At 41.0% G+C, this 27,841-nt stretch overlaps 2 protein-coding genes across 7 annotated transcripts in view; both read left to right on the top strand.

Moving 5' to 3' along the window:
- The first annotated feature begins 181 nt into the window (after positions 1-181).
- On the top strand, positions 182-15,625 carry hnf1ba (HNF1 homeobox Ba). The gene is made up of 10 exons (XM_035154741.2): positions 182-552; positions 2,531-2,730; positions 3,038-3,308; positions 3,401-3,624; positions 9,278-9,432; positions 10,558-10,684; positions 10,780-10,959; positions 11,291-11,409; positions 11,761-11,805; positions 14,345-15,625. The coding sequence occupies exons 1-10, from the start codon at positions 182-184 to the stop codon at positions 14,363-14,365; spliced, it is 1,713 nt and encodes a 570-aa protein (XP_035010632.1). The 3' UTR covers positions 14,366-15,625.
- A 10,021-nt stretch (positions 15,626-25,646) lies between these two features.
- synrg (synergin, gamma) overlaps positions 25,647-27,841 on the top strand; it is a 33,247-nt gene continuing 31,052 nt past the window's right edge. For all 6 annotated transcript variants that reach the window (XM_035153875.2, XM_035153873.2, XM_035153874.2 and 3 more), the window contains exon 1: positions 25,647-25,741. In XM_035153875.2, the coding sequence (XP_035009766.1) occupies positions 25,707-25,741 (35 nt within the window). In that variant the 5' untranslated portion in view covers positions 25,647-25,706. The remainder of the gene's footprint in view (positions 25,742-27,841) is intronic.

The following is a 27,841-nucleotide window of genomic DNA, read 5'->3' as shown; positions in this document are numbered from 1 at the left end:
CAAAGTAGCTCCATCCTCCCCTTCAACAGGGAAGTGAAGCAGGTGTCAGCAGCAGTGAACTCCCCACAACACCGGACCACTCAGGAAGGAACTTTTTTTTAACTTTTTACTTTGATTCCTCCATCCCTTGTTTCCCCCTGCTCAGGCGCGCACAGCAGCAGGCCTATATGTTGACTTTTTAATGTTCTCTAAAATGGTATCCAAGCTGACATCCCTGCAGCAGGAGCTCCTCAGCGCCCTGCTGGACTCAGGACTCACCAAGGACGTGCTGATCCAGGCCCTGGACGATCTGGACCCCAGCCCGCCGAGCTTCGGAGTTAAAATGGAGAGCCTGTCCATGTCCCCCGCTCCCGGCAAGATGAGCGGGCCGGACTCCGACTCCAAGCCCGTCTTCCACACGCTCACCAGCGACCACAGCAAGGGCAAGCTGTCCGGGGACGAGGGCTCCGAGGACGGGGACGACTTCGACACGCCGCCGATACTGAAGGAGCTGCAGTCGCTCAACACGGAGGAGGCCGTCGAGCAGAGGGCGGAGGTGGACCGCATGTTGTCGTAAGTTGAAGTTTCTTAAAAAGTCTTAAAGTTTAGTAAAGATGAAACCAAAAAAGTGTAAATAAGCGCTCCGATTTTTTTTTTTTTAATTCCGTTTACGGCGTCTTCGCCTCGTTTTCTTTCTTAACTTTTAAATATTTAAAATCAACACGATAAATAGCCCAGCCCGTTATAATCCCGAAACACTGCTTTTCTGTCTTTGTTTACAGTTTTAAATTAACCCGCCACGGCTCGGTTTTACGTTCTAGTTACTAATTATCCACACGGATTATTATTTCTTTACCTTTGCAAAATATCAGCTGAACCTAGATCCGTTTATTATCAACTCTCCGCCTCCATGATAAAAAACCCAGCCAGGGCATCTGCATGAGGAGCGAGTGGGTGGAAGCCATGGGAATAATAATAATAATAATAATAATAATAATAATAATAATAATAATAATAATAATAGTAATAATAATAATAGTAATAATAGTAATAATAACAATACGTTTAGTTTGAGCATTTACTCACGCGTCAATAAACCCATTATAAAAAATCCTAATTCCACACCTCAGCAATTTATTTCTAATGATCGCCACTCGAACCTGTAAAAACTAATATTTGAGGCTCTATCTTCGACCAACAGCAGCGGAGGAATATCAAAACGAACCCACGTGTAGTTAAGTTATTATTAATTTTATTCTATAAATCATCAACTGAAAGATACACAGTGGCGTGTGATTAGAGTCAATGGAGATCTGGTTATTCATTGTCAAAAGTTATAAACTAACATCTCCCACTTAACCCGCAGACTTGGATGTAGGGCTCACGCACATTCTCCAAAACAAACAGACGCGCGGAGATTTGCTATAATTACCGATGTCAGTGTGTCTGAGCCCCGCTAATCTCGGATTGTACGGACCAGCCTCCATATTTCACCTCCGACACCGTTTTCGCTCCGTTTTCCTTTCGTAACGATTCACGTTAAGGGCTGAATTTGCAAGGTAAGAAGGAGTTTTAATGCAAAATGTACACTTGGAGCAACAGCAGTCCATAAAGATGCAAGTACTTTTAATTTCTGACAAACGAAAAAAACTATTATTTCTCACTGAATTCCACTTTTGAGATTTTAGAGACAAATATTTTATTGTAAAACTCAATAAAAAAAAAAGAACACGTGATTTAAAAGCATAGTTTTTCAAACGAAACTAAAACCATATATTTTGTATGTATAATCCTAACTCCATTTTTATTTGCATCTAGAGACTAATATTTGATTTTAAAACTCAAATAGTATTTTTATTATGAATTAAACAACATGTGATTTAAATGCATTTTGACCTGGATTAAGTAAAACCATATATTTTTAAATCCTTTGTGGAGGGTTACCCAGTTTTATAGTTTTTCCAAAATCTGACAAATACCTTTTTACTCATCATAATTTTGTTGTTTGATGATTTGTTCACTTTCTTTGCATTCATATGTTCACCAACGTACGTGCATGGCTTTGAATTTGCAGAGACATAATCGAACTGTTTCCCAGGGCTGAAATCTGAACTCAATACTAAGTCCAAGTTTCTCAACCGGCCTGAATCCACTTGAACTAACCTTTGAAAATATTTACAGCCTATAGAATGGGCTACAATGATAAACGGGGTTGTCTGTGAGGGGACTTATTATTGCACAAGCCCCTTTTAAAGTTGGAGGCCTTGAAAAACAGGGAAGCAAAGAGGAAGGAACAAGTTCATGAGCGCCTGTGTGTTTGTTGAGAATAAGTTTAGATTCATACATTTTATTGTAACAACTTGTATTGTGAATCTTCTTAAACTCATCCCCCTCTGACATGAAGCATTATGTATGTTTTTATATTCATTTAAAAGTGTGACAAGGACCAAAAAGGTGAATATCAGGGGTTTTAGTCTGTGTTGTGTCCCTGTGAGGGCTTGGCTAACTTTAGTGGTGAAATGAGTTGTGTGTTTTCTGCTCCTGAACCCAGAGAGGACCCATGGCGTGCTGCCCGCATGATCAAAGGTTACATGCAGCAGCACAACATCCCCCAACGGGAGGTGGTGGACATCACAGGGCTGAACCAGTCTCACCTCTCCCAGCACCTCAACAAAGGCACGCCCATGAAAACACAGAAGCGAGCGGCCCTCTACACCTGGTATGTCAGGAAACAGCGGGAAATACTGCGACGTAAGTTAATATTTGAGTTTCTCACAGCTTGGCCTGTAATGTGTGGTTGGCAGCAGCGCAGACTTCTATTTGGGTTTCAAACCTGCAGGGATATGAAGTTAGATTGGACGTGTCCTCTTCTTGCTGGGTGACATATGGACCCGCAGCATTTGTCCCTGTGCTAGTTCTTATAAAGCTTGTCATTGTCACATGTCAAAAGGAAAACAAATATCCTTAATGGATTAATGTGTCTAAGGATCTCTTTCTTTGGCTAAAAGACGGCATTGTGAAATTAGTTTTATTGAATGTGCCTCTTCTTGTTTTTCAGAGTTCAACCAGGCAGTGCAAGGTCCTCCTGGCAGCAATATGACAGAAAAAGACAATCAGGATCCGGTGTTTTTCTTCCCAGAGTTCAACCCTACTGGTCCGAACATGGGTCAGCCCGGTGAGGAGGTCGGCAGCGAACCCTCGTGCAAGAAAATGAGACGTAACCGTTTCAAATGGGGGCCCGCGTCCCAGCAAATCCTGTACCAGGCCTACGAGCGACAGAAGAACCCCAGCAAGGAGGAGAGGGAGGCTTTAGTAGAAGAGTGCAACAGGTATAAACATGACTTCCTGCACCTTCCCCAGAAAAATACCTGCCACACGATATCAAACTGACCTTTTCACCTTGTGCGTCTGTTTCCTGCAGAGCGGAGTGTCTTCAGAGAGGGGTCTCCCCGTCGAAAGCGCAGGGCCTCGGCTCTAATCTGGTCACAGAGGTGCGAGTGTACAACTGGTTCGCCAACCGACGCAAGGAGGAAGCCTTCAGGCAGAAGCTGGCGATGGACTCCATCACTGTACCGAGCCACGGCCTCAACCCTCTGCTGTCACTCAGCTCGCCACATCACCCCCAGAACAGCGCTTCACCTCCCAGTAAGACGTCGGGCGGCGTTTCTCTGCATGCATTGTTTAAAGAAAATGAAACATTCAGCACAGCTAAAGAGAGAAAATACACGCTAACCTTTTTTTTCAAGAGAAATTTAAAGGCGTTTATTCCTAAATTTTGGACAATCGTGCAAAAAGGCGACCTGATTTTGTTTCCCCCATGTGTGAGGCTACACTGTCAGAACAGGCTGATGTGATCAGAGAGGCAGAGAGAGAGGGGACAAGTGATCAATGAGCGTGAGTGAGTGAGCTGAGCAAATGCCATTGTTATTCCGATCTTTGAAAACACTCGGAGAACAATCCACATTGTACCTGTAATCTCCACTCCAAAGTCAGCATGGAGGAGCATGACACAAAGGGCAGCAATCCTGTGACAGGCCAGGGTCAGGCCAGGGTCAGGGAGGGGGGAACAGACACATCCACCTCACCTCCACATAACGCCGTCATTTCCACATTTCCTCCTCCCATGCAGGTTGCTAATGACTCCGCTCACGCAGTCGCCAAAACAAGGAAATGCCGCGCCGTTGTCGCTCTGGCCATTTCACCCCAACCTGATGTTTGCATTTGCAGTAATTAGTATTGACTGAGTCTACCTGGCGTATACGACATAAAAACAAAGCAGTTAGGCTTCACAGAGCATCGCCCCCCCCGCGCCATCACTCACTCCTCCATAAAACTGTGATTTGAGAGAGTCACTCAGGGCCCATTGTTGTCGTCTCGTGTTCGAACACGAGGCGAGCTTTGAAGGGGAAAACAAACTGTTTGCCTTGGCTTGCTCTTTTACCTTCGGATAAACTGGTCCCACTTGGGGATTGTCTGTTTGCTCGAGGTTTTTTTGTTTTAATGCTGTTGCTCAGAACACCTGACCAGACACTGACCTCAGGTTGCGTAGCCGGAGAGGTCAGCGATAAGGCTGCGGAGGAGCGGGGTCGGTGCGCGGCGGAAAATCACTTCGCTCCCCCCAAAATCCCCTCAGCTGGCTGCTTACAAGGTGTCCTGCTGGCATCCTGCCGACAGCATCAGCTGTTTTTCAGTGTCAGCCCCTGGCCTGACAATAATATCCCAGCGGGGCGTCTCATTGCGTTGCTAGGGCACGGCCTGTATTATGCATGCTTAATGGACAATTAAAACCCTTTGCTACTACATCTCCCAGGCCTTTGATAAGGGGCTCCTCTGACTTCTACTCTCTATACTCTACCTCGGCAGGGGGTCCCATTGTCTGTGGTGTATTAGAAGACTGCACTGACTGTAACCAAGGTTCATTTATCTCCGCTGGGCCCGAAGGAGGACTGATTTTAAAGCCTCCCCCCCTCACCTTTATGGGAATTAGTATAGTTGCTGAGGCTGGGCTCAGACTTGGAGCAGCAGGAGCTGTCCACTGGGGTATTGGTTCTTTTCTGGCCAGACAGGACTGATGACCCCTTCTCCGCCTATAGAGAAAGCTTTGGTGACCCCCCTCCTCAAACCATCGCTGCACCTTCAGCCATACAACAGAGGTCACTACTGGGTCACATCAAAGAAACTCCTCTGACTCGGGGAGTTTTTATTGATTTTGTTTCAGTTCATTGGTCCGTTGGTCACAAGTGGATAGACAGTCAAACAGTGTGACGTGCAGTTTTGGCGGTGACCTTTTTCTTTACTTTCAGAAATGAAACTGATCTGAGGGAGATTACATAGTTTCTCAGCAGGCTCATGTGAGCGTGCACCTGTGTTTCCCAACACAATGTTTACCTTCTGTAGTAGAGTGTTTACTGAGCTCAATTAACCCAATCTACCTACAGCGTTTTACTTTGAAGCGTTAATCTCCACTAACATACTGTTAGAATACAGCTTTAACATATTATACTGCGTTTTCAAATTTTAGATTTTCTATGCATAAATAGTTTTAAGTTGAACAAATATTTTACTTTTTTCTTCAATTGTCCGACAGCTTTATTATTATTAGTAGTAGATTCTCTTTACTTTTAAAAGATTTTGCATAAAAAGTATATTGACCTTATTAAATATTGTGTTAAAGTATTTACAGTTATTTCATTTAAAAGCAAAGATTAGAAAAGTTTGATCTAAACTAAACAGCAAAGAGTTTTTAAGATTTTACATCTTACAAACATTTCTAATGATTAAACGAGCGATATTCAACCTCTTGGGCTTGTAACTATACAAGGAAAATCTCACATGGTTTCATTTCAATAACCGTTTGATGCCCCATAAGGTAAAACTATTAAATATTTTGCAAGAACAGCAGAAATTAAAACAAATTGCCCTCAAATAATAATAGAAATAGGTCAGAAGAATCATCTCTAGGTAGTTAGGTAATTAAAGTTACTGCTAACCTGTATATAATAAAGTAGTTAAAACTGGCTCCACCTCAAGCAGCTATAAGAGTAAAATACTACTTCCACTCTCACATAGTGATACAGTCCATATCAGTCACAGCGGCCATTTTCTGTTTGACAAGTACTTTTACTTTTGAAACTCAAAACTTCTTGAACTTTCTTTTAATAGGATTTTGGATGCAGAGTACTTTCAGGTTATTGTTTAGGTACTTTTACTCAAGTAAGCAATCAGACTATTTGTTCCACAGCTGGCAATGTGGCAGCTGACGTTGCCGTAAAAACTACAATCGTTGCTTTGTGAGCTGCGTCGTTCTGCACGTTACACAACTAGCAGACTCAGAAGTTCCCGATCGGATACAGTAGTGGGGGGGGGGAAATGACCGTGGGCTGCGTTGCTTTACGTCACCTCAGGCTGGTTTGAAACAGCAACACACACACATGCAGGGAAAGGACGGCCGAGCTCTGCACTTTCCACTGCTCTGTGTGTCCCGGAGAGCCACAAAGAGGCGACTGGATACGTCCTGCAGAGACCCAGGAGGTCTGTCATATGCAGGGGCACTACAATGACCACTGCCTGGGGTTGGGGAGCCAGGCTTTGATACTACATGGGTCACACAGGGAGATAGAGCCTTTTAAACCTGCTGAAGGTCCCCGCTGCCACTCCCCCTCTGAAGTTCTCACCCTCCTCCTGCTTCCGAAGAGAAATCCCGACGGGGCAAAGTTTCCGTTTTACAGAATCTGCAATCAGGAGCCAGGATTGAAAAGTTTATGAGGATTAACATGTCTAGAAAACCTGCTCTTCCGAGTAACTCTCTACAAACCCAGAGTTTAAAATGTGGAAGTCATCCTTTCTCACTCTGAGGTTCCCTGTAGCTAAAATTACGGCTGAACCCGAAGAAACAAAACCGGCCTGAATAGCATCCTTTTCTCCCCCTGACACTTTAAGAGGCGGCCCAGCCCCGAGATAACTGCCTTTTTATGAGTCCTCTACCATTGTGTGGCAATGGGGGTCATGAGTCCAGTGGAGTGCTTTATTGTTCTGCGACTGTGTTTACAAGGCACGGTGGAGTGTTGTGGGGTTGCGAGTATGCTGCACGAGACAATATGAAGTCTGTGGGCTGTACAAAATGGTGGACGGGCAGTTGAGAGGATGAAATATGGCGTCGTGGCTCTGCTCCTGGCACCGTGGTGTCTGCGTTCGAGGTGTCTGAAGTCAAATTATAGTTTAACATCAGGGAATGTGCTTGTTTAGGCTTTTTTGTCGTCTCTCTGAGAGTTAGATGTAAAGTTTTATATCACTCTCAGGTCTAGCAGTGACCTTAGCTTAGCAGAAACACTGCAATCTGCTCGGGATTCTGTCCAAAATAGAAAACCCAGCTAATTTTTACCAGCATCTCTGAAGGTCTTAATGTAAAATGTTTTATCTTGTTTAGAGCTTCAACGAGTAGCTGTTTAATCAATAAGGATATTGACAGAAAACTAATTGGCAACTATGTGATAATTGGATAATTGTTTTTAGGAATATTTCAGCAAAAGAGTTTAAAGATTTGTGGTTTTAGCTTCTCACTTGTGAAAGATCTCTGGTTTCTTTTTCTCTTCCGTGAGAGGAAGCTTGACGCTTTTGGGTTTTGGGGCAAAACAAAACAGTTGAAGATGAAATCTGGAGACTAAAATAAACTGAGTTAGACATTTATTCATCATTTTCTTACCTTTATATATTGATTAATCAATATCCAGTGAAATACTGCGTGGTGAATATTTTAATCTTCGGACACAACCAGGCTATTTCCCACCAGTCTCCTTATCTGACTCTAGAAAGCAAATAAATGCATTTCTCAAAATGTGTCCCACACATAGCTCAGGAATCTATACACACATCCAGTCACGGAAATGATTTTCGCTATCAAAATTATTTGCTTTCCCTGACACCTGAAGCAAATATCTGCAAACACATCCTGTTCCAGTTTACAGCAGTGACAAGAAATCAATGCCCCCCCCCTCCTCCCTGGTCCCATCTTTTTTTTCTTTTTCTCAGAATGGATGTATAGCAGTGGTTCTTGTCGTTGTCTGACCGACCCCAGCGTGTCGCTCGGGCTGTCACACCCGGGTCAGGGCCGCTGGGCTCGGGGAAGATGTGAGATCTGAGTGCAAACAGAGTCTGTCTCTGCACTGTCACTGAGGGAGGGGCGCGCTCGCTGACTGTGTGGGGCTGAGACCACAGGATAAGAATGTGTTTGACATTGCTTGTAATTGTGTAATGTTTACTCTGTTGGTATCAGAGGGGGCCTGCATCGGCAAACAGCCATTTGATTGTCGGCTGTTTGGGAGGTTCGAGCTGCTTCTTCTTCAGGGGCCTCTGAAGAACAACAAGTAGTCTAGACAGGAGATTAAGTGATGGCACTAAAAGACCATTTCACTCAATTTCACTGCGCTGTCACCAATACAAAGAAAATACAGTGAAACTTCCTCATGTGAAGTACATTTACTAAAATTCTGTACTTATGTAGACTTTTTAGGTCTATTTCCTACCGTGTGAGGTCATAATATTATATTTTGTAGTTACTTATATTTGTAAACAATTTTACTTTAAAACAGCCTACACTAATTTTTATAAAATACGGTTGGATATTTTTATTTAGATTAAAAAAAGTGCAATTTTCTAATATTTCACAATAAAAAATGTAAGATTAGACAAATATCCAACAAATAATATAAAATTGTGAAGCAGAACTTCTCCTCCCGTCTCATTAATCTTTAGACCGTGAACCACTGGTCTAAACTGTATATAAAGTACTTAAAACTACCTTTACCTTAAGTAGCTACAGACACTGATGCTAAAAATGTATAATGCAATTTAGATATATCAGTCTGTTTTTATTTTCTGATAATACAGAGATGTGGATGCAGGACTTTTACTTGTGACTGTATTTTTGGGGCTTCTTCCATCACTGGTGAAACTTCACATTCACGTTGTTTTGATCACCGTCGGTAGCGTTTGTGTGCTGATCACAGAGTGTGATGGGAGCCCTGCTGTTGTGAGTGCGTGTGCGCAGTGAACGGCCTTGGCTGAGCGACGCAGATAGCGGCGGTGAACGGGTCAGTGTGTTTGTTTGCTCTGTCCTCTCCTGTCTGAGTCAAAGAGCAGGTGAGTGGAGTTGGTTGGAGCGACGGAGGCACGGCTCAGCTCAGCTCACAACGAGGCCAGTGCCGCTATCTCTCTGCCCTATATAACTGTTTGTAATGGAGGCACATGGCAGCCAAGACAAGTGAAACCAACCTCCTCTTTCCCTCTGTCTCTCTTTCAGTGCGTTACAGCCAAGGCCCCGGTGAGGTCACCTCCTCCACGACCATCAGTCACCACAGTAGCAACGGCATGGCCTCCAGCCAGTCGGTGCTCCAACAGGTGTCTCCGGGAGGAATGGACCACAGCCACAGTCTGCTGTCACCTGACGCCAAGATGGTGAGTGAACACACCTGGGCCTCCCTGGCCTCAGATTAGATAAGAGCAGGGCCGCGTGTAGTGTAAACGCACAAAGCAGGTTCCTGAACCTCCTCTCCCAGGGACCAACTGGCGAGAGCCAACAATTAGCACATTGTGCTGCTGTGTTTGGAAGGTGGAGCCGGGGTGGCAGGCCACGGCCGGACTGCCACACAGCCTTCACCAGAGTGCACCAGGCGCGTGCGTCGCTCAGGCAATAAACCTGACAAAGAAACGTTCTGTTCTTATTGATTAAATGCCTCGCAAAGAGGAGCCGCAGGTGGAGCACCGCTTGTTCTGCCAGAGAAATGACGCCAACATTTGATTATGCCCCATGTTTCTTTTTTTTTTCTACTCCAGAGTTTCACCCCTCTGCCCTAGTCCAATATTTGATCAGTGACAAGGAAACCTGTGCAAGGGCCCACAGCGTTTGAATGGTGGTGCAACAGTACTTTGGAAATATGATGTGTATTCTGTCAAAATACAAGAATCCTTAAATTACCCTACAGTACAAAATCCTTCAATCTTTTGTCTTGCTCAGGGTCCCAAAAAGTAGTACAAAAAAGCAAAGCAGCTGTTGAATGCTTTGTGCTAACTTCCCCGTCACCTCGCAACACTTCTGCCTTTTGGAACAGCTTCATGTGAAATGACCACAACAGTGTAGTGTGCAGCAGGTCAGAGCTGACAGTTTCTTATCTGCTGCAAATAGTCAAATAGACGCAGCCCCACCGAGCGGGAGGATCTGCATCCAGATCGACTACACTGGAAATGTTGCTTTGGATATACTATATCCGTGTGTTTTTTGCAAACAAGCATGCACGTGTTTGCATAAACCGATACGTACAAACACTGTCAGTCTTCTCTGCTGACATTTTTAGTATGATTCTCTTTTTCTTTACCTTTTGTTCCTTATCAGTGTTTGCCTGTGTGCCGTGTGAGAGTGCAGTTACTCAAGTGTAGTGTCACACAAAAGAATCTGAACCATGCCATCGCTTGTTTTTCTCCCAAGCAGACATCTGTTTTACTTTGAAAATGAATTCACGTGTTGTAAGTGAGTGATTGTTGTGTAGTGCTGTGGCTTGAACTATTTCCTGCATCTTTCCACAGATTTCTGTTTCAGGTGGAGGACTTCCTCCAGTCAGCACACTCACAAACATCCACAGTTCCCATCACAGCCATCAGCAGACACAAAACCTCATCATGCCTCTATCTGGAGTCATGGCCATCGCTCAGAGTGAGTCGTCCTTCCCTCCAATACAGGAAGCAAAACTCACTCTGCTTATAATTACAGTGACATGGTCTAACCGACGTTTTGCTGCGTCCCACCAGGTTTAAACTCGTCGCAGTCTCAGTCGGTGCCGGTGATCAACAGCGTGGCGGGCAGCCTCGCAGCGTTGCAGCCGGTCCAGTTCTCCCAGCAGCTCCACAGCCCCCACCAGCAGAGCCTGATGCAGCACTCACCCAGCCACATGGGCCAGCAGCCATTCATGGCCGTCACACACTCACACAGTGAGTATCACTCCTCTACCGTCTTCATGCACAACTCTCTGCTAAGCTTTGTAAATTAGTTCTGTCGTGGTTCTCAACTTTTTTGGCTTGTGTAAAACAAAGAAACGTCCTCAGGGCTGCAATTAACAATTATTTCCCTTACTGATCAATCTGCTGATTCTTTTTTCGATGAACCCTTTTGACTATATAATGACATATAGTACAAAGTGGAAGTTGTAGAGATCATTTTCCTAAACTGTCTCCTGCAGCCACTAATATTCAATGTTTTTCATTCATTTCTTTGGCATCTTTAGAGAAGTTGTGTAACTGTAATTTTTGTTCTCTTCTGCAGTGTATTCTCACAAGCAGGAGCCTCCACAATATTCCCACCCGTCACGTTTCCCCTCGGCCATGGTGGTCACGGACGCCAACAGCCTCAGCACCCTCAGCTCCATGTCCTCCGGAAAGACGGTCAGTCCTTTAACCACACAGCTAGATGCACCGTCTCACCTCTGTCTGATTGTCACTGCAGATTTCAAATCATTGTGGGGGTGCCTGCATGCAAATTGGCAGTAAATGTGTGATGTTATTGCAGTTTCTTATACATTTTGCCACTGGTGGTACTGCCTCGTTAAAAAGGTGACACTTGAATCTGCACACTCATTTCCTGCTGATACACAAAGATACAATCAAAGCACACATATATATATACACACCTACACACACACACACACACTATATCAGAAAACTCGACCATGCCAGGGGAGGAGGAGTGTGTGTTTTATGACTGTGTGCTGACTTGTTTAATCCCTGTCACATTAGGACAATCCTGTAAACAAGATGGTGCAGCTCGGGGGTCTCTCCTGGGTAAATATATTTTATTAGTTCAGTCACACAGATGAATTAAAAACACCAAATATGGCACACAAATCAAATATGTCAAGTAGCCGCGCAACAAGTGTTTCTTTAAAAAAATCTTGTTCGGGGGCTGCTGCTGATGTTCACAGGCTTTCATTTGACCTCAATCTAACAGACGAGACGGACACGTGGAAAGTATATTTCCTCTCACACAGACGTCCAATCAATCACCTGTTCCCTCAGCCCGAACGCCTCCTGATTAACGCGCCCTCCTTTCACTTTCCTCCACTCAGAGTTATCTCCGTGATCAGGAAATGAGCCTCGCTGTTAATCAAAGTTCTCGAGCCTCTTGTGCCGCTTCTTCCCTCCATGCTACAGTGAGGCTGCAGATGGGGATGGGCTGGGTGGGGGTGGATGGTTTCTCTCTTCTTTCTTTCCTTCTTTTTTTTTTTTTTTGGGTAATTACACCTCTTCCTCTTTCCTATACTTCTCCCCTGCGCTCGGTGATCACTGTAGCCTGAAATGTTGACCACGGTGCTTTCACACGCTCAATTTCCCACGCTGAGGCCGAGCGCTCGTACCCGCCGTGCTTTTACTGACAGACTGATGGGTTGATGGGATGATTCAGGGCCCGGTGCATCCTCTGTGTAGTAAAGCCTGTAACACAAATCTCCTCGAGGCAGTGAAAGAGAAACAGGGTGAAATCAAGTCTCCTGAGACAATCAGCTGTTCACTTTTGCAAAACAATAAATATGTATGTTTGTAAAAGCTGTAACCAGAAGAGGCACTCAGCTCCTTTACCAAAACTATAAAGTAACAATACTAATGCCAAACAGCGAGTGTTGTTAAATTCGAGGAGATTTAATCTTCTGATGGGCTTGTTTAATAAATTGAATTAAGGGTTAGGGTTTTACTTTTAGGGTTTTACTTTTATTGAGAAAATAAGTTTTGATCACTTCATATGTAGAATATATTACCGAGCAAAATAATGACAGCACTAACCAAAAAAAGAAAAAACTCATATACGGTAACATACACAATAATTCTGCAAAACTAAAACTGTATAGATGCAGGTTTCTGATATTAAATGGACTGTAAATCAAACCGTAGCCTATTTAAGTTCTTTCTGATCATTCAAGCTGACAAAATTGAAAAATCACTTAATCAAGATCAAAATAGTTGCAGAATAATTATTGGTTGATTGATCATCCAACTTTATCCATGCATGCTGCATTTCTGACCATTTGCCAAAATCTAGGTACCTATAAATAAATGTTGTAGGTATAAAATAGCTTAAAGTGGAATTACTCAAGCCTCAAAATTGACCAGTACTTAGGTAATAGTACTTTTACATTTTACGGCACTGGTCTCATCATCACCCTGTGGTCTTTCACAAACCCCTTTTATTTAGAGAGTCGTTAGTTCACAGGCTCTTGCAGGTATTTTCTTATCAGGACTTTATTTGGACGGCTCAGCCCTCAACTCATGACACAACCAGCATCCACTGGCTTTATAACACTCATTGTTTACTGAGAACCCTCTGTTATACCTGAGTCTATTTAGAACTCACCTCTTCTCAGGGCCCGGCATCTAATGACTCAGGTCTTACCTGCAGGTCAGCTTTATCAGGTGAAGCTGTTTGCTGGCCACAGGGTCACACCCGGGTCACCGGCCTCCACCCATGGAGACGTAAGGGAAAAAGCAAATTCCACAAACAATCTAAAAAAAAGAGAGACGGAGCGTTTGAATGGAAACGAGGCTTTTCAGAGTCAGGACAAGAGGGATGAGGAATGTATTTGGTCAGGTGTGGCACACGAAAGGTGTCGGGGGGGGATGTATTTACCAGTGTTAGAAAGTATTCAAATAATCTACTCAAGAAAAAGACATAAAAGGCTAATAGGCATACTACACAGTAAAAATACACCATTAAAAGTAAAATGTGAAATCCTGTATTCACAATATTACTAAAACGTTCTATATTTTTGCTATTGTTTGTGTGTCCCTCGATACTTTGTGACATCCTCACCTTAACTGTGCTCCTCTATCCCAACCACATTTTTTACTTCTGATGACGTAACTCTTTAAAAACAGGTCCCAGATACACAAATACAAATATACTGAATATGTTTGTAAAACATTTGGGCAATATAGAGTTTTTAGCAAACAATAATCAAACAGAAGACAATTGGGAATTTGACGGGGGCTATTTTCTGATGCGGATTAATACACATCTCTGCTCTGCTCTGATATGTGTGAGACTGAGTCAAATTGAACTACAGCTCCTATGTTTAATCTAATGAAGGCACATGGCAACAGATTATAAGATGCACACATCAGACACAGATAATTATGTCTAGATATATTGATTCATTGATGTTTTTTTATGTGATTCATTGACAATCAGAAAGTTTGTGAGATCACACATGATGCAGGCTACATGATGTACAGTAAACCTGTGTTACTGGACAGATTGTATTTATTGTTTTATGTAACACAGACCTACTTTGTCTGACATTTCTCTCCCTCTCCTCCTCCTCCTCCCGTCCAGTGTCCTCTTCAAGCTTGGTGAGAGCATCCTCGACTTCCTCGGTGCCCGGCAACCGGAGCGCATTTTTCCACCTTCTCACCGCGGTAACCATGACGACTCTTAATAACCGGCAACGGCGCGCTTCGTGATGAGTCAGTCGACAAACAAGAGGAGTGACGGCGACGGCGGGCCAGGCGGCGAAAATGAGAAATGGGGACAGAGAAGAAAAACAAACAACAACCAAAAAAAAAAAAACACAAACCCCACCCCCTCACACTGACCAACCTCACTGGACCTGAAAGTGAAGAGACAGGACTCCCCCCCCCCCTTTCACTGTCGCACACACATGATCAACAAGGATGTATGATTTTAACACAATCTTTGAAAACAGTATTCAATTTTTCATGCCCCTCTTCTCTATTTTTTTTATTTTTAACTGTACAGTCACTACAAAGGAACAAAAAATACCAAGCACCAAAAAAAAACTGCTCATGAACTGTGTGCACCTGACTGAAGGCTCTGGGACAACGTATATTAAGACTTTGATTTAAGGTGGAAACATGAAGATACACTGAGACAGTGATCGGCCTCTGTGAAGGTTTAAGGAGCCAGTGACTTACTGACACACACACACACACACACACAAGTGCCTGGATGTGTGTGCACGTGAGCAGAGCTGTGTGACAATCACAATAACCTGTACCGATGTTGTGCATGCATTTTGACATTCATACTGGGCTTTAAAGGAGTCTTCCATGTTATTCTGTCACATTCAGTTTACTGTGCTAGCATTTAGTGCGCGCCATGAATGCCAAGGACTCATCACTTCAAGTTGTTGTCGATGTGTATACTGTGATTGAAAAAGACTTTCTGACAATCTTGACAGGACTATGCAATGTGTCTATAGGCGTCTGCAATGCTTTGTATAGCTGGATTCTGCACACGGCTCCACACACTTGAAATGAATATGCACTATCAGTGAAGTCACCAACAGTTATATTGGAGTGGCCGTTGATAAAGCTGCCTGTTATATAACATAAAAAGCAGATGTAAGAATGCGTGGCAAATATGCACAGTGTAGGCGCAACTTCTATTTGTCACCGCGTCTCTAAACGCTCGCCTGCCATATCTGTAAAACCTGGTGTTGCCTTGCGGGGGAGGACTGACTCACCCACTTCAAATGTGGCCCTTCCCCTCCATGGAAACCTCTGGCTTTTTGTTTGCACACAGGTTCAGGTGAATTTCAGGAATGGGACTCACCCTCGTCCTCCTCTTCCTCCTCCTCTTCCTCCTCCTCCTCCTCCCACTTCCTGCCAGAATGTGAAGAAATAGGACAAATATTGTTAATAATCTCAAATCACGGAGCAGGACCCCCAGAGAGCGTGGAGTGAAAACATTGACAAGCATTCAGAAGCTAAACAGTCATCTCAGTCTGGTAATTTGTGAAGGGGACATGAAAGAGGATGATGTTGTGACAGCAGCTGCTCTAATCTAACAGGAATCCACAAAGACTGAGAAATGTTGGGGAGAGGAGCAGCTGCTGTGGGTTCGGACGCCCACGCTGACAGTATTAAGGTGTGTTCAGTCAGAAAGCGAAGCAAACTCTCGCCTTGTGCCTTAACATGCAAAGATCTCTTCCTCAAACAGCGTTGCCAGATTTGAGAAATTGGATTTTTAATAGTTTGGCAAACTCTTTGTACCATGACTCATGTTCTTTTCTGTTTGACTGACCATGTCCAGTTGTGTTAGTCCAATGACTTTGCCACGAACAGTTTGCTTTGAGCTCTGTCGGAACACACAGTCATACTCTGGTGGGAATGTTTGAAATAAGGAAAAATATTAGTTTATACTAAAGCTTTCCATGTTATTATGAGAAAAAAACGGCAATTCTGACTATCAACCCCTGCATATCATAATAAGTGTGGCAGATCCAGTCTCCTATTCAATATTAGGTCATTACATTGTTATTATTATTATCTCGGTTGTGACTGTTATAGGCACATCTATTGCCATCTGATCAGACGGCACTCATACTTGTGTGGCAGGACATGATTTTATTCCTCCTAATGTATTATTTTTGTATAAAATTGAAATCAATCATAAATCATTATTTATACTTTCTGAGAAAATGTTGATATTTCAAGTAAAAGTTTTTTTTTCCAAAATGAACACACGTTTGTGGTTATTTTGTGTGGCGGGACATTTCAATAGATAGGTTAAAAAGAAACAGCGATGAAAGAACACACAGATACGAGTAAAATACTTCAAGATACTCCATTTAAAGTTTAAGTGCTGTAGCCATGTCTGGAAGACAAAATTTAATGAAACTATAAGTAATAATGACGCAGTTTAAAAATTGTCCAGTTTTTAAAACTGTCCAGTTTTTATACTGCTGTGATAATTATTTTTAATCTCATTTGATATATACAATATTAATAATTCATAAAATGTATATACATTGCTGATGTACACAAGTCTTGTTGTAGTGACTCTCCGCTGAATAATGTGTTGAATAATATTCATACAAATCTATCATATCTAATATATCATATTTTCTAAAGATATTTAATTATATTTTATATATTGTTCATATCATATTTTTAAAATGTTCAATATTCCCTTTTGAAATGTAGTACAAGTGAAGTAAAAGTACACTAAAATAGAAGCATCTGAAGTATTTGAAATTTGTAGGCTTCGTGTGTTACTTTCCACCACTGTGAGAAAAGAACAGTGGTGAGGCTCCTGTGTGTAAAAAGCTGTTCAGTGTTTACAGTTTGTTTATTGCTGCTACAAAGATGTTGTGTCGCAGAATGATAAGAAAACAGCTTTGTTGAAGTTCACCGATCTAAAGTGCACATGACGTCTCAGGCAGCCAGTTCAGTGAACCTGACCAGCTAATAACGTGTATTTTATAGCATAATAAATGTATCAGCCTTTATCTGGTACAAAAAATATACAGTTGTCTCTAATGAGAAGAAACAAGTGACGTCAGAACGTGATTTAAGTACAACGTCCAGTTTCATTTAGCTTAATATACAGTTTTATATTACAATAATATTTTATAACATCTGTGATTATTCAAATTGTGGCTATACAGATTAAAAAGCTTTCTTCAAAACTACAAAATGTCAATCAATTAAATTCAACAATTTTATTATCAATTAAGATTTAATAAAACGTATTTTACAAAAGTAGAGTATTAAATAAAAACAAAGGACAGCGTATGTTGAAGGTATTTGAGTGGTCACATTTAAAAGACATCAGAGTTCTTTCTTTATTATTTGTATATGAAGTTAAACATAAAGTAAGATATGACTTATTTATTATTACATTTGTGTGGCCTATTGTACTTCAACTTGACAAACCCTCTACAATTAGCTTTATTAACAATAATTGAACTTCTTTTTGCCACTTGGGGGCAAAGGAAACAAACTCTGAACCCATCACCGGCATGTTATTACGATTTAAGTCGAACTTGCTGCTTATTTCCACATCCAGCGGTTGTGGAGCAACGATATTCATTTGGAGACAGTGGAGATAATTCACTACATTCACTGTGTCTGCTGCTGTTTGTTGTGCACGAAGCTTTCAGAGCTTTGTCGCTGAAAATGATGCTGATTGAAAGTGGTGAGCATGAACCAACACGGTGGGAAAAAAGCAAAACAACAAGCTTAAAGACAGTAAAGCTCCAAAGACCTGGTCACAAGCAACCACATGTTCCCTTGTTAATATTGATGACGACTAAAAAAAACTGCCAGGTCGGAAATAAGTTCAAATGTGTGTGTTGTCAGATGTGAATTACGTGTTGAGCCCTGACAAAAGGAGAATTTCTGTCACTTGGGACAGACAATAACGTTTATCCATCCATCTAATGATTACAGTTACACAACAACCTGTATATGTTCTACTCAAGAAATATGAAATATAATGAGCATACCCATTGCTAGTTGTCTTACTGGTTAAAGGGAGTTGTTGTGGCCTGTGAACTGTGGTTTAAAACATATTTAAAACATTTAAAACACATAAAATCATAGTTTTTATCGTGATAAAAAACATCCACAGATGTACAGTGAGACACTTTTTAACAAAACAGGATTTGGATTTGTATAACTTGGTAATGTCCTGAAACTGCTTTTCTTTAAAAGTTTTTTGTCATTTCCACCTTCATTTTATTTAAGTTATACATCTTTTATTTTTTTCTTTAGAGCTACTTGCATTTAGGCCTCAGTCTTGATTCAAACGCACTGTGAGCTCCCAGTGTGGTGACTTGACTCCACGTTTCTATCCCAGCGTTGACCTGCAGCCTCCATCGCGGCGCCCTGCTGGGGAAACCCTTGTAATCCACTGATGTTGCTCTATTTGGTTTTCAATGAGGCCTTTGATTTTCAGACGCAGGAAGCCTCTAAAGATCTGACAAGTCTCTTTTTATCCTTTCTCTCAAAGAAACTGAAATACCAGCGGAGCCATTTGCATCTGTTAGAGATTGGAATTACAACACTGAACTCTCCAAACATCTCATTTAGTTAAGATGTGAATTGGGGTTCGACCAAAAACTAAATTAAATTGCAGGTTCTTGAATAATAGAAAGTTAAAAAGAAATTTCTCACTGCAAACACTTTATATTTGCTGACCAATTAGTGAAAAAACTATAAAACCTGTTGTTGTAAGGTGGCTTTATCCTTTTAAGTCCTTCATTGTTGTACTTGTGAGATGAAACAGTTTTAAATGGTCCTCGTTCACTTATCTTATCTTATTCTGACTTCTGATTTCAACAAAATTTATATAACAACCAACGTTTTATTTGATCAACTTTAACTGTCTAATATTTTGATTACACACAAGCACATTCAACTTTTATGTCCGACAGTTACATGTATGTTTTAATCTGGTGTTTACATATATTACACATGTAATGTAATGTAACCACAACACTAAGTTAAAGCTATAAAGCTGCTAAGTGCTTTTTATCAGATAGCCTGGAAATGGGGAAATGTTTTCATTTTGATAAATGACCATTTAGTCTTTGTCTTGATATGTTTCAGCAGGTTTGCCATAACATATATAGAAATCCAGATTACAGCAATATAGTGTGTTAGCATGAAGAAAGGACACTCTGCTAATTTATGTGTAATAGAAACACGTACAAAATACCTTACATCATAGTGTATTTAAGCATGAATAAGGCAGAATGTTGATAAAGTCAGTAACTCAAAGCCAAGTAACCCACTCACATCGTTTATTAATAGTCCCTGGTTTTGTAAAATAACATTCGTGTATTTTTCCAGCTTGAAGTTCACACCTCTGATCCAGTGGTTGTATAACGGAGCTGTTACATCACACAAACAATTCAGTACCACCTTCAAAGAACCATCAGAGAAAAACTACTTTCAAGTTAACAAAGTTCATAAATAATTCAGATTATGTCCTCGGGACAGGGCTTGAGACTCAATATTTCTAAAATCCTGCCCACAGCCATGACGATATGGCACCTTTATATGAGGAACATAGTGATGAAATGTTGTGTGAAGATCGTACGAATGATGAAGAGTATAAACTACACGAGAGAACTAGAGATCAGAAGATGCTCCGTTAGAGAGCGTAGCTTCGTCTGCTGCTGGGATGGAAGTCGACCGATAGATTCGGTTTGGCCGAGGACTTGAGAGGTCAACGCGAGAAGCGAGCCGACACGCGGGGAAAATAGCGGAGCGGGACAAAGAGACAAAAAAATGGAAGCTGCAGGGTGAATGTGGCCGTGTGTTTAGCAGATCCAGAAGAAAGGACACTACATCAACTCCAGCTGAGGCCCAAGGGGTTAATGGATAAGACTACCCAGCAGGGGTCAAAGGTCAGGAGGCCACTCTCTACCGGGGCTAAATGGTCACTGCGACCAGAGTTTACGCCGACCTCTCGATGGAGAAATACATACACATGCATGGAGCTGCTCTGACAGGAGTCTTCCATCAAAAGCCCTGATCAAGGAGGCCTCTGTTGTGCTCCTGCACAGGGATGGAGATCAGTCAGGCCTCCGCAGTAACAATCGGGACCCTTCACCGTACATCGACTCAGCTACCACCTACAGTGACAGCTCGGCCGAACGCATGAAAAAGATAGGTAGCTTTTGATCCTGAGTTATATAAAAAACAAAGTTTGGTTCTACTCATTAGCATTTATTAGCATCTAAAGAAATGGATCCTTAAGTCTGCATAAATCTGTTTACTGTATCAGATTAAATTCCCTCCATATATTACATATAGAGTTTTTCCTCATGATTTCTAATATTAGGCAACAAAAAGTCACATTTATTTACAATTAATGTGCCATTAAAACTCAAGGTGGTTTCAAAGTAATTTACAGACATTTAAAGTTTACAAGTTTACAAGAGTTCAACAAAGTCTAATTAAATAATGTTTGAATATGTTTATAATTATGGAAGAAATGAAAATAAAGATATGAAACAGTTATTCCTGTCATTAAGAAAAAGAATGAATGAATTAATAAAGAATTACTGTATTATGCAACTATGCCAGAAACCCCAATGTGCATGGGTTTACAAAACGAGCAAAATGCACATCTACCAGATGCAAATGACAAATATTAATGACAATAACAATCATAATAATATGCAACTTAAGATATTTGGTTTTCACTGGTGTTTAAGTTGCATACTGTGTGTGTAATTTTGTCTTAAAGTAAAGACAACGAAAATGTATCTTGTCAAATGTTTAGAAGTAATTATTTTTTATAAAGATATAAAGCACCTGATAAATTAGGCTTATTTGTGGATTTAAAGTATAAAGAAGCAATACACAAAATATTAGAGCCACGTGAGGTGTTTAAGATGAGTCCCTGCAGGACAAAAGTGAAAGTCTGCTTTCACCAGAATGAGTCCAAATTCACTGTATTTGCATCTGAGCCTGAAAAACTGTAAGAGCTCCGGGTTTAAAGGGATCCTGACAGATTGATGTTGTCATGCTGATGCTGTCACAGGCTCGATGCTGGACGGGTTAGTGATTTATGAGGACTGGTGGGATGCCCAGAATGGGACCTGGGTTAATGTTCACCTTTTTTGGCGGACCTCCTCTGGGGGGCTGCCCACATCCAGACCAGCTCCAGCCGTCGAGGGGACCTGACTGACTGACTGACTGTGCCGGCCTCCAGCTAAACCCACCTCTCACAGCAGGGAGGGAGCCCACGCTCTGCCCTCAGAGGACTGTGAACAGACTGAGAGAAGGGGAGGGGGCTGGAGACTGACGAGGCCGAAATTGTCATTTTAATGAGTCTCAATAGAAACAATAAAGAGCAGCAGAAAATGATCCAAACACTCGTAATGAGTCAAACAGTCAAACCTCACAGGTGATAATTTATGTCACTTGATTTATGTCACTTATGGGCTGTTTTTGCATCAACGTGATGAAGAGGGAAAGTTTCTCACCCTGATTCTTTACTGAATTAGGCCTCGATAGTTTGGTGATGTAGAGGGAGAAGGAATTAAACTTCTATTGAGATAATTATGATTTTATTGTTGTGGGAGAAAAAAAAACATTAGGCACGAATATCAGTTCACTTTGTATCTGTCCTTAGACAGTTTAGATGAGAATATTTAGATTTTACTGTTTTCCATGATTGTAAACTTGACACGTTTGGGTTTTGACTGCTTGTCAGAAAATGAAACAATTTTAATGTTTTCTCACATTTTTTTGAATATTTAAGAAATTAATAAACATTAATAATGAAAATAAATGTTGGCTGTAGCCTTACAGAAGATAGATAGATGAACTTAAAATAAACAAAAAATAATAAAGGTACCTCACAAGACCAAAATGAGGCATATTGGTCACAGTTGATATTGTAGTGGTGCAAATTTCACACATATTTATGCCTGTGGGAGTCTTGGGTGCCCAGAAGCTGCCACTCTACCCCTCAGTAGTTAACCTTCATATGTTGCAGAGCTGCAGCCAGGATTTTACAATGCCTGAGATTTTGTGAAATCCTTGAGTGCATTTATTGGTTCAACAGTTAAATGGTGAGACTTCATGCGCCAACTTTATTTTTCTGGAAAGTACAGAATCTAAGGATGTCAATGCTCTTTCAAAGACTTCCTCTTACTTTCAGGATTGAAATTCTGCTGGAGAGACATTGGACGTCACCTCAGTTCCAACCAACATCTTGATACCAAGTTTCTGTATATTCGTAGTGTTGTTAACTTACTTTTACATGGATGTGCATGTACATGTGTATTTCATGATTTAATCAGGAGTCTTTATAAGTTAGAAGTGGCTATCAACCTTTTCCGATTCATCAAAATAAAACAAACAATAACTAGTCTAAATATTCTCACCTATTCAACTGTTTATTTATGTTTTCTGCAAATAACGTTTAAGGACACTACTAGAGATATTCTGGTCGAGAAACACAAAATCTGTGGATTGAATTTATCATCTTTTGGCCCAAACCTGTAAAAGATACAAAACTCTAAATGAGAGTCTAGAATTTACAAAATAAAAGAATAATCCTTTGTATAGTTCACATGCAAGTGTAGAGGTCAAACGTTTCCTTGGGTCTTTTATCCTCAAATTACTGATACACATGAACTTGGTGTCAGAAGAGATAGATGTGGTCCTGTCTATACACAACAATGTTCTCTATTCTCTAAATGATATACTTTGGGCCTGAAAGTTAAGAAGTACAAATTAAGATATATTGAGTCTGAAAACAATGGTAGAAATCATACAAATTTAATGACTTCAATGTCCTTAATTGCAGTGCACAATGCTTTTTATCCTCATCTGTTAAAATTGAAATGTTTCTCTCAGCTGTGGGTCACTCTGAAGCCTAAATGGTTTCATTAGTCTCTCTGTCATGTATATGGACTCTGAATAATTGCTGCTGAATAGAGCGGAGGTATAGGAGAGGGTGAGGGCAGACCAGGTGATGGATAGCAGTGGGGCTTGTCATCTGATGCCTCGCACCACTCTCATTAAGCTGTAAATCTTTGACAACAACACCCGCTAAGACAAAGCCAGAGAGGCTGTTTCTTGTTGCTCCACCTTGTCATTGGTGTAACAATGAAACTGCCAAGTGAATTACTTTGTCCGCACACACAAAGGCCTCAGCGACCAGTAAAAATGTTGGACAAGTCATCGGCTTATAAATGCAGATGCTGTCCGATACAGCAAACATTTGAAATACCATCTTACACAGCATAGAGCAAATGATGCAGATCAGAGATAATAATGTAATGATGAATTCTAAATAATAAAAAATCACAGGAAAGTGCCTATAAAATATAAAATTGGTATAACAGTGCAGTCAAATAATTAAAATGACAAAATAAAGGGCATATATCTTTACTAATGTATTCAAACAATTTAGATACATGATATAATATATCATAATATAGAATGGAGAAGCTTTTTGTCACTTTAAAACTACTTTTAAGATGGTTTTGTGTGATAAAGTACCACTGTTTACTTTCCATCATTATGATAACAGCTAGATGTGTCTCAAATACTCCAACAAGACATAAACAACATGTTCACATTGACTGCAGACTCTGCAGACAGTTTGTTTTGGTCAAAACTAGAAACCTGTGCAGTGTCTTAGCATTGAGCAAAGTGGGAAACAAGCTAAACATTGACATCTGCTGGTAAAGGATGTAAATGCATTGAGAATGTATTGCCCTGTGGCAAGACAGCTATGTAATAGTAATAGTTTCATCTCACTCCGATGTTCAGCAGCTATAATTATAAAACAAAGTTTAAACTTACCTTTACTTCTCTCAAGTTAGAAAAAGCAACTGGCTCCTGTACAAAATGAAACATGTTTCAGGGAAGGAGTCTTATGAGATTTGGTCAAAACTTTGAATTTTTAGATTTAGGGGAGGCCTGCAAATTAGGCCTGTTGTTTTGTCCTGTCCACAGCTCCACAGAAATGCAAACAAATATCAAAAAACAACAATGAAAGAATATTACTTTTATTTGTAGTAGTGTAGTGCCACAGCAAAAAAACATACATTCAATGCCTCAAAATAGTCCCTTGGGGTCAAGTTATAATTTAAAAACTGAACTAATATAACTTATCTTAAAAACTATAATCTATTTTTTATGCGTCTATTATTAATGATACATGATCTGATGCCCGTTGTTCATTTGTATTCATCAATGACTAATTAGACTCAGGAGAAGATGCATTTCCTTGCGATTGGTCTGATCTGTCAATATTTGAGTTTGTCAAAATGTGGAAAACTCCCAAACTGCCCAACTCCCTCAAATAAAGCCTGAGCTAAAACACATGTTTTCCCATCAAACTTTGATTTAAATGTCGTTATTTAGTGTTGAAGAGCAGAATTTGTGAATCCACCTGCAGAACTGCTGCCATGTAACGTGTGCACAGCTGTTTCTGCATTACTGACCTGACATTTATACAGTCGAGTCAAAGTATTTGGTTTATAGATCTCTAGGAATACAGTTGGATTGTGAATACATTATTTGGCCGTTGTGTATTTAAATAACTGCTGAGATTTGCACCCCCTTCTTTTCTCTGACTAGACGAGTGATAGATGTATAAAATGATTAAAGTAAAGTAAAAACAGTAACAGTGTTTGACCACAAGATGTCAGAAAAGAACATGAGTACTTGGCTGCAGACAAGGGTTCGGGTTAAGCCTAACCCGCTCCGGCGGCCTCGGGAGGCATTGCTGTTGTTGTTGTTGTTGTTGTTGTTGTTGTTGTTGTTGTTGTAAGCACACACTCCATTTAACATTGCATTTTATTTTTAAGCACCGCAACATCACAAACGTGACATTTGACAGGGAGACATAACTGTTGTATTTAAGCACTATATCAGTCGTACAATAATAGATTGAAAAATGAAGCATCATTTGACATTTGTCATTGCTACTGTCAAATGATGTTACATTTTTTGTATCTATTATTGTAAGTGGTGCTTACATACAACAGTATTAGTTGGGCTCTAACTCTTATCATTTTATTTTCTTATCATAATGTATCATCGACTAGTTTTACTACATAAACTACTTGCTAATATTGTTGTATTTTTAATCATTCAATGTATTTTAGTTTGTACTCATACAACATGTTATTGTATGTGAAAGCTATTGACATTGATAATATGCTACACTGCTGTTCTACATTGTATTTTGGTAATACTACTACCACTCCAATCATACCACTACATATCACTTTATACTTCATTAATACACGTGTATTCCACACAGTTTCTACTGTACTACTACATTTGTAGTCCAGCACCTGATCCCTTTATGAGGGCTGTGCGCCTGACAGACCAAACCCAGGCCTCAAACTCCCAGGAGCACCCTCGTCACTGCTGACGTCACCCTGCTACCAGCGACCACTGGTATCAAGATGGCGCTGCGGCCAGGATCCGGAGGAGGCGGCAGGTATTTCAACCCCTTTAAAATCAACTTTCTGTCGATAAATACAATGTGTCCGCGCGGGAGCCACGTCCCACGGCCGACTAGCGTCCCACTCGGCGGGCGGAGGAAGCCCAGAGGCGGCCGCCGGTGGCTGTTTCCCCTCCCCTGGCTGGATGTGTTGGGATGAGATGGCTGGTTGTCAGGTGTCACAGCTAGCAGCGGTTAGCTAGCAGCGGTTAGCTAGCTGCCTCTCCCGGTCCCACACACAGGGGAGCAGCGATAACCACACACTTCTTATATCACCACACTGTGTCCGCAGTGATTCACACATCTGGCGTTTGCTATATTCAGTGATATTTATTGTAAATAACATGCACAACTCTTTACCAGAAGGGGCCTGTGGACGGCAGCTATTGTTAATACCCACGTATGTGTTTGGTGTCGTGCAGGCAGGACGTTTAAATGTCTCACAAGTTGAAACAGATGGGACATGAAGATATAAGTAACTCTTATATAAGTTCATCTTCTCTCCTGTAACTTCACATCTTCACATCTCTTTACTAAATGACACTAACCAGCCCTGTCCCAGTTTGAGCCTCCAGCCAGTGGGTGAAAACTTTAGGTGTCATAATAAAGAAGTGGTTCTCCAGAGGAAGGCTATTCTCATGTTGTTTTCATGAGCTGAACCGGAGCAGCTTGAATAATACATGTGCTCTGGATTACAAGCGCCCTGACCAGCCAGCTGATACTGAACTGACAGGTGAAACCAAAGCCCCCCCCCACCCAGCCTGGGTGAATGATGCTGGGGCTGTAGGAAGAAGCAGGAGATGTAATGAGAGGAGCTGGAGATGATTGGGATTCTCTGTCGTGTGTGTTTATCATTCTGCTGATGTCTGGTTGTTAGTGACTCAAGTGAAGTTTGCGTGATGCCTGTTTGTAGACTATCAGGTGTCTTCTCTCTGAAAGTTTGGCTGAAATAAGTTGGAAGGGTAAAGTTGACCTAGTTAATCAGACAGACAGGATCAGTGGTAATACGATATGAGGCAATTCAATATATTACTACTAGTGTGGATGATTTCCATTATTTGCCAATCACCTTGTTGTGTTCTCAGTCACTTGTTTGGTCTTTAAAGTGTCAGAAAATGTTTAAAAACACACAACACAAAATCACAACATCCTTGAATCTAACGTGAAATTATCAATTATCTTATTTAGTTCAAACAACTTTCCAAAACCTCTCAAAATTGTAAATAACACACGATCCTTGAACGAGCAAATATCAGCAAACAATGACAAATGCCTGTTATTATTAAACCACAGCCCAGGGTGATGTGTTCAAATGAAATGTTTTATTTGATCAAAAATCCAAACGACAGTCTTTCTTCAAATTAAAAATATATAAACCGTAATAATAACTTACAATGAGTACTGATGGTGATTTATATATTTAATGTCTGTTTGCTACAGTGATTCCAATTACTAATTAATATCTATTGAGATTAAAACTCAACAATATATACAATTTCACCAGGAATATGCCAACCTTTACAAATAATGGTATACTGATGGAATAAGATAAAGTATTATATCCATATTTGCCACTCCAAGCCAAACTACATCTTCACTGCTGCTTATAAGGCTTGAACTGTGATAGAACAGCTCCATTACAGACCATAATGTATCCCAACTCTATATGTTATCTGTAGCACATTCAAATCCAGTTTAATATTTGTTATAATCTACAAGATATAATGAATTGTAATGGAAAGACACAATGGTATTGATAGTTTTGCTGTAAATCCAGGAGGTGGAGCAGTGGTGCAGCTTTTAAAAACTTGCCTGACAGCTGAAGCAACCTCTGTATTAGATACATCAGTGTTATGAAAACATATAAAGAAGACAAGTTGTCAAAGTTGCAGTGGCTGTGGCTTCCCCCTGGAGAGTGTGACAGAGATGCATGACATCAATATGATGAGGCGATGATGGCTCCATGCAGATTTCCGTGTCTCCGACAGGCCATATGATTACACCATTCATCAGACAGCTGACCTCCTGAATGTCACATGATGTCCAATTGTATTATCCCATTAGTCAAGAGTGTCTTACTGTGGGCAGGGTTTTTAA

The sequence above is a fragment of the Hippoglossus stenolepis genome, chromosome 4, assembly GCF_022539355.2.
Source record: "Hippoglossus stenolepis isolate QCI-W04-F060 chromosome 4, HSTE1.2, whole genome shotgun sequence".
Lineage (NCBI taxonomy): Eukaryota > Metazoa > Chordata > Actinopteri > Pleuronectiformes > Pleuronectidae > Hippoglossus > Hippoglossus stenolepis.
This window is presented reverse-complemented; position numbering and strand designations above follow the sequence as displayed.

Bases quoted from the DNA above. Each gene is read 5' to 3' on its own strand.
- hnf1ba (XM_035154741.2), top strand. From the start codon at position 182: ATGTTCTCTAAAATGGTATCCAAGCTGACATCCCTGCAGCAGGAGCTC. The intron at 553-2,530 runs GTAAGTTGAAGT...TCCTGAACCCAG, and splicing joins GAGGTGGACCGCATGTTGTC to AGAGGACCCATGGCGTGCTG. The intron at 10,960-11,290 runs GTGAGTATCACT...TCTCTTCTGCAG, and splicing joins GGCCGTCACACACTCACACA to TGTATTCTCACAAGCAGGAG.